The sequence below is a fragment of the Carlito syrichta genome, unplaced genomic scaffold, assembly GCF_000164805.1.
Source record: "Carlito syrichta isolate Samal-C Ts95f unplaced genomic scaffold, Tarsius_syrichta-2.0.1 Scaffold251499, whole genome shotgun sequence".
Classification (NCBI taxonomy): Eukaryota; Metazoa; Chordata; class Mammalia; order Primates; family Tarsiidae; genus Carlito; species Carlito syrichta.
Genome location: NW_007195595.1, coordinates 371847 through 381809, shown reverse-complemented (window position 1 = coordinate 381809; position 9963 = coordinate 371847). Strand labels below are relative to the sequence as shown.

At 45.8% G+C, this 9963-nt stretch overlaps 1 protein-coding gene across 1 annotated transcript in view; it reads left to right on the top strand.

Moving 5' to 3' along the window:
- ARMC2 (armadillo repeat containing 2) overlaps window positions 1-7132 on the top strand; it is a gene marked incomplete at its 5' end in the record, with an annotated part of 104549 nt that extends 97417 nt beyond the window's left edge. Inside the window, one exon of the mRNA XM_021709526.1 lies at window positions 6737-7132. Within this exon, the coding sequence (XP_021565201.1) occupies window positions 6737-6894 (158 nt within the window). The remainder of the gene's footprint in view (window positions 1-6736) is intronic.
- Between the last annotated feature and the right edge of the window lie 2831 nt (window positions 7133-9963).

Here is a 9963-nt window from a genome sequence, read left to right as displayed (position 1 = left end):
AGAGAGAGAGAGAGAGAGAGAGAGAGAGAAAGTCTGCTATCCTGGCCTCATCACTGGGACTTCTAAGGAGCACCCTGGGGTGAGGCTGAGAATCTGGTTTTCTGTTTGTTTGTTTTGAGTCAGGTTTTGAGTCAGTCTTACTCTGGAGTGCTGGGCTCAGGTGATCCTTCTGCCTCAGCCTTCCAAGTAGCTGGAACCACAAGTGTGTGCCACCACACCTGGCTAATTTTTTGATTTATTGTAGAGATGAAGTCTCACCATATTGCTCAGGCTAGTTTGGAACATCTGAGCTCAGACAATCCTCTTGCCTCTGCCTCCCAAAGTGCTGGGATTACAGGCATGAGCCACTGCACCTGGCTGAAAATCTGGGTTTTACTAAGGCTGGCAGGTGAGTCTGACACACAACCAGGATTGAGAACCTGCCCTGGCCAGTGAGGTACAGCGTAAGGGAAGGATGAGCGCGGAAGAAAGAAGCAAGGGAACAGGATGTCACCCCAATCCTCCCAGAAGGCCCTTCAGGGACCAGTTGACACCCTGTAGGTCGCCATGGTAGGCTCCCCACTTCTGGAGAGTCAGCTCTGCTTTGTCCCTGCCCTCTGGAAAAAGTTCCCTCCCTGCCCCCTGCTCCTTCTAGGTTCCCTTCTGGCCACAGCCTCAGCAGCCTCCAGGCTTCCCCTCGCTGCCTTCAGTGTGAGTCTCCCTGTCTCCTCTGGGCAGGGAGAGGATGCACTGGGCTGGGGGGGACGTCACTCTCCTGGGGTGCAGGGTTTTCCCGTGTGGGCAGCAGCTGCCCCCTGAGACGGGCCGTCTTGGCTTCCTCTGTTACCTAAGTCAGGGTACTCAGCCAGCAATAACAAGGACAGTGGGGCTGTGTGACTCAAGAGGGATGCGAGGGGGTAGGTGTGGCCAGCTTCTCGCGGGGGCAGGGTACCTGGAAGGTACTTGGTTCTCCTGAACCCATTGCCTGGCGTGGCTGCCCCTTTTGTGTATGCAGGGTTGTTCCCAGGACCCCCTTGGATGCCAAGACCCACGGGTGCTCAGGTCCCTGATGCAGAAGCGTACAGGGTTTGCATATAACACATGAGACCCACCATATGCTTTAATCATTTTTAGATTATGTGTAACACCTAATAAGTTCTAAGTGCTGCATGAATTATACTGTATTCCTTATTTGTGTTATTTTAGTTGCCATATTGGGTTTTTTGGTTTTTTTTTTAGTTGGAGTCTCGCTTTATCGCCCAGACTGGAGTGCAGTGGCCGCTCCCGGCCACCGCAGCCTCGACCTGCTGGGCTCTGGCGATCCTTCCGCCTTAGCCTTCCGAGTAGCTGGAACTACAGGCACGCGCTACCACGCCTGGCTTTTTTTTTAAAATTTATTTATTGTAGAGATGAGGTCTCACTGCCCAGGCGGGTCTCAAACCTGCAGGCTCAGGCAATCCACTCACCTCAGCTTCCCAAAGGCACGGGATTACCTGTTTTGTTTTTTGAGACAAGATCTCATTCTGTTGCCCAGGCTGGTGTGCAGTGGTGTGATCCTGGCTCTCTCCACAGGCTCCACCTCCTGGGCTCAGGCGATCCTCCCACCCCAGCCTCCCCAGTAGCTGAGACTACGGGTGTGTGCCACCATACCTGGTTAAAATTTTTTTTTTAGAAATGAGGTCTCACTGTGTTGCCTGGGCTGGTGTCAAACACCTGGGCTCACGCGATTCTCCCACCTCAGTCTCCCAAAGTGCTGGAATTACATGTGCAAGCCACTGCGCCCAACCAAAACAGGCCACTTTGAAAACAGGGCAAGCTGTTGAGTCATCAAAGCCCCTGTTGAAATGTGTGCACTGTTTTTGGAAACAATGGCAGAGCAATTGAAGTAGTGATATAAGTTCCCTAACTTTTTCTTACTGGGTGACTTGAAAAAACAGAAAAAGTAGTGGTCCTCAATCTGGTTGGGATGTTGACAGGCTTTCTGAAAAGAGGCCTTAAAAGAATGTTGTCTGAGCCAGGCACAATGGCTCACACCTGTAATCCCAGAACTTTGCGAGGCTGAGGTGAGAGGATTGCCTGAGCCCATGGGTTCGAGACCAGCTGGGCAATTTGGTGAGCCCTCATTTCCACAATAAATAAAACAAATCAGCTGGGTGTGGTGGCACATGCCTGTAGTCCCAGCTACTTAGGAGGCTGAGGTGAAAGGATTATTCGAGCCCAGGGGATCAAGGCTGCGGTGGCTATGAGTGTACCACTGCACTCCAGTCTGGGTGACAGAATGAGACTCCAATTCAAAAATAAAAAAATAAAAAAGAATGTCGTCTGAGAAGTCCCAGCATACTGCAGTCATGTCTTATGAACTTAAAGAGTTCAGGAGTGGCAGCTGAATCTGAAGTTCCTAAGGGGGATACCCTGGCACTCCGGTCTCCTATGAACCCCGCTCAGGGGAGCTGGCGACCGATGACCGCGTGTGTGGTCTGTTGTGGCTGATGGAAGTATATGAGGCTACTGCGTGTTCATCATAAGAGATGTGCAGCCAGGCGCAGTGGCTCAAAGCCTATAATCCCAGCACTTTGGGGGGCTGAGGTGAGAGGATTGCCCGAGCCCATGGGTTCGAGACCAGCCCGGGCAACTTATCGAGACCTCATCTCTACAATAAATCAAACAATTAGCTGGGCATGGTAGTGCACGCCTGTAGCTCCAGTTACTTGGAAGGATCACTTGAGTCCAGTGGGTTGAGGCTACAGTGGCCGTGAGTGTGCCACTGCACTTCAGCCTGGGTGATGGAGTGAGACTCTAACTCAAAAAAAAAAGAAATGTGGAATTTGGCACCCAGGTGTTGTGGCAAGGGTAGAATGGGACCCCATGTTCAAGTTGGAGGGTCAGATCGCCCAGCCTATGCCACAGAGCTAACAGTGTTCCTGGAACTTGTGAGGACTGTGCCTTATACAAGAATAGCCAGGGCAATCATAGGTCCCGTCAACAGCTGCCCGGTGCTGGGGACAAGCTGGGAAACGGCGTGAAGAGCAGTGACACTTCTGTGGGTGCCACGGGACACGTCAACTACGACAAAAACTGTTGTCACAATCACCAATGGATATGTTGTTTGGGGTCTTTTAATCCTTTCTCTAACCTTGCCCAGATTTTAGTGTCTGGAAACATGCTATACATGAGAAAGATTAAGAAGACCTGGCATCAGTGCTTCTCGCACTGTGGGTGAGGAGATTGGTTGAGTTGCTTGTGACCAGCATCTCTGAAAAATGAACTAGCAAAGAGTATCAGAATACATGATGTTGTCAGGCCGCGTATGCTGTTGTGAAATGTTTGTTATTTCTCTGTAGGTATCCAGGGACGTGTCTGCACAGTCATGGTGTGAAATGTGTTTCTTACTTACTGTGGGTCACAGAAAAGTTAGAATCATGGATCTGGATTCTTTTTTTTTGAGTTAGAGTCTCACTCTGTCACCCAGACTGGAGTGCAGTGGCCGCTCCCGGCCACCGCAGCCTCCACCTGCTGGGCTCCAGCGATCCTTCTGCCTCAGCCTTCCAAGTAGCTGGAATTACAGGCATGTGCTACCACACCCGGCTGATTTTTGGATTTATTGTAGAGATGAGGTCTTGCTGCCCAGGCGGGTCTCGAACCCGCGGGCTCAGGCAATCCACTCACCTCAGCCTCCCAAAAGCGGGGGATTACAGGCTGAGCCACCAAGCCCTGCTGGATCTGGATTCTTGCTGAATCAGCCTCTGCCACCCTTTGTAGTGCAAGTTCCAAAATTCAATACCCAGCGTAATATGGCACTTTTCATGTATTGTGCTGCATTGACTTTGAAACTTTAGATAGCATTTCTCTAACCTGTGGCTCTTTGGCTACTTTTGTTATCTAGTCTAACCCAATTTAGAATTCATATGGTTCAAATGTGGATTAATTATAGGCTGGGCCTCAGGAGAAGTAGCATATTCTTGACAGTCGATTATAAAAATAGCAACAGAGATTTTACTAAACCCACCAAATTCAACCAAAGCCCTGGGCAGAGGAAGGGACGGCAAAGAGCTTGGGCCACACTACTCAGGCCGCCGCAGCCTGGGAAAGAGGGCATGTGACAGAACTTCCTTTTCTTTTCTTTTCTCTTCTTTTTTCTTTCTTTCAACAGATCTTGTTCTGTTGCTCAGGCTGGAGTGAAGTGGTGCAGACATAGCTCACTGTAACCTCAACCTCCTGAGCTCAAGTGAGCCTCCAGCCTCAGCCTTCCAAGTAGGACTATAGGCACACACAATCATGCCTGGCCTAGAATTTATTTTTTAAGAAAAGTTTCATGCTCAGAAAATTGGGAAAAGAGGGAGAAGGGAGATGACCTAGAAATCTGAAGTCACGCAGAGTCTAACAGATGCTTCTTGTCTAGAATAGCCAGGTGGGAAGGACTTTGTAGGCTTGAAGGCCGCCTGCATTTCCCCTCCTTGGCTGTCTGGTGGGTGGAGATTCAGGTTTGCTGACAGGGTCTCCATGGAGCTTGTTGCTGAAGTGTTTATCTGCATGGAACTTATCTCAGAACTGTGGAGTTGTCCACTTGGTTGTGAGGAGAGCATGGAACAAGCTGGAATTCCAGAGTCCCTTATCTTATTCTGGGCAGTGACACGAATACCCATTGTGCCAAAGTACACACTGAGAGTACACAATTATTCAGTGTAGAAATTCTGATATAAGCAGTGTACTGAAGTACTTTATCATAGGTCTTTAATTTTCCCTTGAAAAAATATTTACAAATTATGTAAGTAGCAACATTTGTGGTCACTTTAGGACATAGTGGTTACCATGTAAGAGGCCTCCTTCAGGCCACAGGCCTGGAAAGTGGCAGAGCCAACCTCCTGACTGGAGACCGTCAATGGGGTGTGAGGCCCAATGTCAACAAAGAAAAATGCCGTGGCAAGTCAGCACAGAAACCTCAGTGGTCATCTGTCTTCCTGCTTGGGTTGAATGTATTTATGGTGCTCACAGGACTCAGGATGCCCTGGATCAAGAATCAAATTAAAGTTGTAATTTTGCATTTATGTTTTCAAGTTCTTTTCTGTATTATTGATGAACTCGGTTGGGATTCTAATATTCCTTGGGATTTTCTTTTCTTTTCTTCTTTATTTTTTTAAACAGGCTGGAGAGTGGTGGCATGATCACGGCTCACTGCAGCTTCAACCTCCTGGGCTCGGATGATCCTTCCAACCTCAGCTTCCCATAGAGCTGGGACTGCAGGCACACACCACCACGACTGGCTAATTTTTAAATGTTTTTGTAAAGATGAGGTCTTGCTTTGTTTCCCAGGCTCACCTTGAACTCCTGGCCTCAAGTGATCTTCCCGCCTCGGCCTGCCAAAGCACTGGGATTACCATCATGAGCCACTGAGTCCAGTCTCCTTGGGATATTCACAGTCCCCCAGTTTTCACAGTTATTAGAGAGAGTGTGGGGGTGAGGATTGTCTCTTCAAAGAAGTACAATATTCCTGCTGCTTTGAAGCCAGCAAAATTCTGATTTTCATAAAGGTTAAAGTGTCAGATTTAATTGAGCTGTTTTCCCAAAAGACTTCCTGACTCCTTTTCTAACCGTCCATTGAAGTAATTAAATTTTCTAATAGGAAGTAAACCCATTAATACTTTGTTTATTCTGGGAAATTGTGGTCTGATTTTAGATGCAAATCTACACATAAAAACTAAGAGAGGCTGGCTTCCATGGTTCAAGCCTATAATCCCAGCACTTTGGGAGGCTGAGGTGAGAGGATTGCCTGAGCCCACGGGTTCGAGAACAGCCTGGGCAACTTGGCAAGACCTCATCTCTACAATAAATGAAAAATAGTAGTCGGGCATGGTAGCATGTGCCTCTAGTTCCGGCTGCTTGGAAGGCTGTTGCAGAAGGATCACCTAAGCCCAGCAGGTCGACACTGGGGTGGCCGTGAGCATGCCACTGCACTCCAGCCTGGGCGATGGAGTAAGATTCCAACTCAAAAAAGCAAGCAAACAAACAAACAAAAAAACAAAACTAAGAGATTAGTTGAAATAAGAGCTCAATTTAATCTGAATTTTCTTTTTTGGAAAAAAATATTGCCTATTTAAATTAAGAGACTAAAATATACTTATTTTTATTTTCTTAAATTTTAATTTTAAAAGATAGAAACAGAGTCTTGCTATGTTGTCTAGGCTGGTCTCAAATTCCTGGCCTCAAGCAGTCTTCCTACCTCAGCCTTCCACAGTGTTGGGATTATAGGTGTAAGCCACCGCAGTCAGCCTAAAATATACTTATTTATCTGGGCACGTTGGCTCACGCCTGTAATCCCAGCACTTTGGGAGGTAAAGGCGAGAGGATTGCCTGAGCCCATGGGTTCAAGACCAACCTGAGCAACATGGCAAGACCTCATCTCTACAATAAATAAAAAAAAAAAATCAGTCGGGCGTGGTGGCACATACCTGTGGTTCCAGTTACTTGGAAGGCTGAGGCAGAAGGATCACCTGAGCCCAGCAAGTCGAGGCTGTGGTGGCTGTGAGCAACAGCGTGAGACTCTGACTCAAAAAAATAAAAAATAATCTTAAAAAATACTTATTTTAAAATATTGTCTTCGTAAAGAACAGAAGTGAGCAGGGAACTTCTCCTTAATACTGTCCTGTGTGATGCTGGTATTAGAGATGACCCAGAATGAGTATAACTCAGGTCATCAGAAACTCTATTCATTAGGTTTACATTTCCAAGTAATGCTGTAATTCTGATGTTTCTGATACAGATGAAGAACTAGCACTGGATGGCTGCTTTGACCAAGACCTAAAAAACTATCACAAACTCCACTGGGAAACAGAATTCAAGCCTGTAGCCCTGCAGCTTCTAAACCGAATTCAGAGGCATCACACCTTCCTAGAAGCTCTGCCGGTTCCTTCTCTCTAACATGACACGGGGTTACAACAGAAGCAGGGAATTGGGCCTCCCTCCTGGGTAACATGAGCATTTTTCTTCAGTATTAACAAATATTGATGGTTTTAAAGCATGATTTTAGTAAGGAACGTAGGTATTTTTAAGGAAATGGGCATTTCTTCTTGTTAGGTGTTGTGAGAAAAATAAATGTACTTGTTATATTTGACTATGAGAAATATAAGATGAAAATATATGCATTTTTAAAGTAAGTGACTTTTATTCTATTCTCTATTAAATGATTTAGTCATAGTCTTCAAATCTGGATTTAGTAATTTTGTAATTTAAGAGCGTGCAGGTCCATGTGCTAAATGAACTGTGCGTGAAGACAGATTATGTAGATGGAAGGATTGTGGCTGGCATGAAGGGGAGTTGTCACTATGTAGCTGTGCGAACCCTCACCACATCTAAGAATACACCTTCTGATTAGGTCCTGGTATCTTTCTGGTCTTCACAGTAAGAAAAGAGCAAGCAGAAAAACTTAGAGAAGACTACTCTGGGTCATCTATTCTTTAGTCAATAAGCAAAATAGATGAAATAGGAGTATTTTACCATTTTCTTTTTATTTGAATAAACTGGGCTAGACAGTCCTTCTCATTGTAATTGTCTGTGTCCAGAGAGGTGATATAATATATTAAAGTGCAGACATAGGCATATGGCCAGCCTCGGTTTGAGTTCTGCTTCTCCACAGCTAGCTGTGTGGGCCTTGAGCAAGTGTCTTAATTTATTGAACTTCAACTGTAAAATGGGAATAAATATTTTATTAAAGTATAGTTTATTTATATTTTATTTATTTATTTATTTATATTTTTTAGAGACGAGGTCTCGCTATGTTGACCAGGCTGGTCTTGAACACCTGGGCTCAAGCAATCCTCTCACCTCAGCCTCCCAAATTGCTGCTGGGATTACAGGCATGAGCCACTGCACCCAGCCTCTAAAGTGGAATTTAGAACGAACTAGTCAATGGGCAAATTGTCCAGTCCAGTGAATGATGTGGAGAAGGTGCTTAATAAATTGTACCATTATGATGGCAAGTATCGGGTTGATGCATAACTTCATAGCATTTTTCACTTGCCATGAAATACAAATGTCACACAATGGCTGACTGGTCACACAGTTCATCACATTTGCCAGCTCTCGGGTTGACTCACATGGATCATTGTGGATTAAAGCATCTAAATGGTCTTTATCACAGCCCAATGGTCTTCCTGAATGAACATGGAGAATCACTCAGGTCAAAGTGGCCCTCTTTGAATCAACAGAACCATTTTCTTCCTGTGCTATCCCCAGTGGCATTCTCCCTGGACATGATACCAATGTCTCAAGCCTCCTCTGCTTCCTTGACTCCTCTATGAAACTCAAACAGAAGAATCTATTGGAAATGTTCGTCTTTTTCCACTTGACACACCATCTTATTTAGCCCACAAATAGCACTGACTTTCCTCAGGTCTGCACAATGCAAAGCGTCTTCGCAAGTACAATGTTGTCACTCCAAATGACAGGTGATAAACCAACTCCCAGTACCACCATGTTGCCATGCCAGAAACAGACACTACAAACTTATGCAACAACCTGATACTTTATTAATTATTCTTTGTAGGATAAACTTGGCCTTTGAATAAATGTTTAAAAAGAACAAAGAAATTGAGATGACTATTGTTATCCTATACTAGCCAAATAAAGATGATTTGGAAATAAAAGTATATTCTGCTTGGAGAAAAGCTGTTATAAACAGCTCATCTTTCACCCTGCACATGGGAAGAGGGCTGAGAGCTGGCATCGCAGATGGGACAGGCTTGCGAAGCCCAGCAGAATAAGCCTCCATTGTCAGGAACAAAGAGACTTTCCAAGGATTGTTCTGGTCTGGGGCTCATCCCAGGTTGGGGTCAGCACAATCAGCCATGGATATTCAACTTAGAGTAGTCCATAGTCCAACAGATGAAATCGGTTGAAGTCAGGGGGCTACTCTCTCTAAAACAGTTACAGATGGAAGTTTGTATTTTATCCATAGCAAGCTATAGATTCAGTTAAAAAAACAAAACAAAACAAAAAAACTCACCCCCCAAGCCTCAGTAGTATTTATAACTAATATAATAAATTACTCATGGTGGGCCCCATTATACTTATTCTCTTTGTCCTCTTCAGACTCATGTGCAAGCTGGGTCATCTGGAAGCATCTTCTTGTCTTTCAAAAAAATTGTAAGACTGGGCATGGTGGCTCATGCCTATAATCCCAGCACTTTGGGAGGCTGAGGTGAGAGGGTTGCCTGAGCCCGTGGGGTCAAGACCAGCCTGGGCAACTTGATTAGACCTCATCTCTACAAAAAGTCAAAAAGTTAGCTGGGCATGGTGGTATGTGCCTATGGTTCCAGCTACTTGAAAGGTTGAAGTGGAAGGATTGCCTGAGCCCAGCAGGTCGAGGCTGCGGTGTTCAGGAGCGTGCCACTGCCCTCTAGCCTGGGTGACAGAGTGAGACTCCAACTCAAAAAAAAAAAATTGTAGTAAAAAACACATCAAATCAACCGCTTATAAGTGTACATTTCAGTAGTGCTGAGTATATTTACATTGTTCTGCAACAGATCCCAAGAACTCTTTTTTTTTTTTTTTTGAGTTGGAGTCTCACTGTGTCACCCAGACTGGAGTGCAGTGGCCGCTCAAGGCCACCGTAGCCTCGACCCGCTGGGCTCCGCGATCCTTCCACCTCAGCCTTCTGAGTGGCCGGAATTATAGGCATGCGCTACCACGCCCAGCTGATTTTTTGATTTATTGTAGAGATGAGGTCTCGCTGCCCAGGCAGGGCTCGAACCTGCAGGCTCAGGCAATTCACTCACCTCAGCCTGCCAAAGGTGCGGGATTATAGGCTGAGCCACAGAGCCCAGCTCCCGAGAACTCTTTTATCTTGTAAATGGAAAGTCTATACCCATTAAATGACAACTTCCTACTTCCTCCTACCCCAACCCCTGGCATCTGCCATTCTACCTTCTGTCCTATGAGTCTGGCTACTTTAGATGTCTCATGTAAGTGAAGCCATATGGTCTTTGTCTT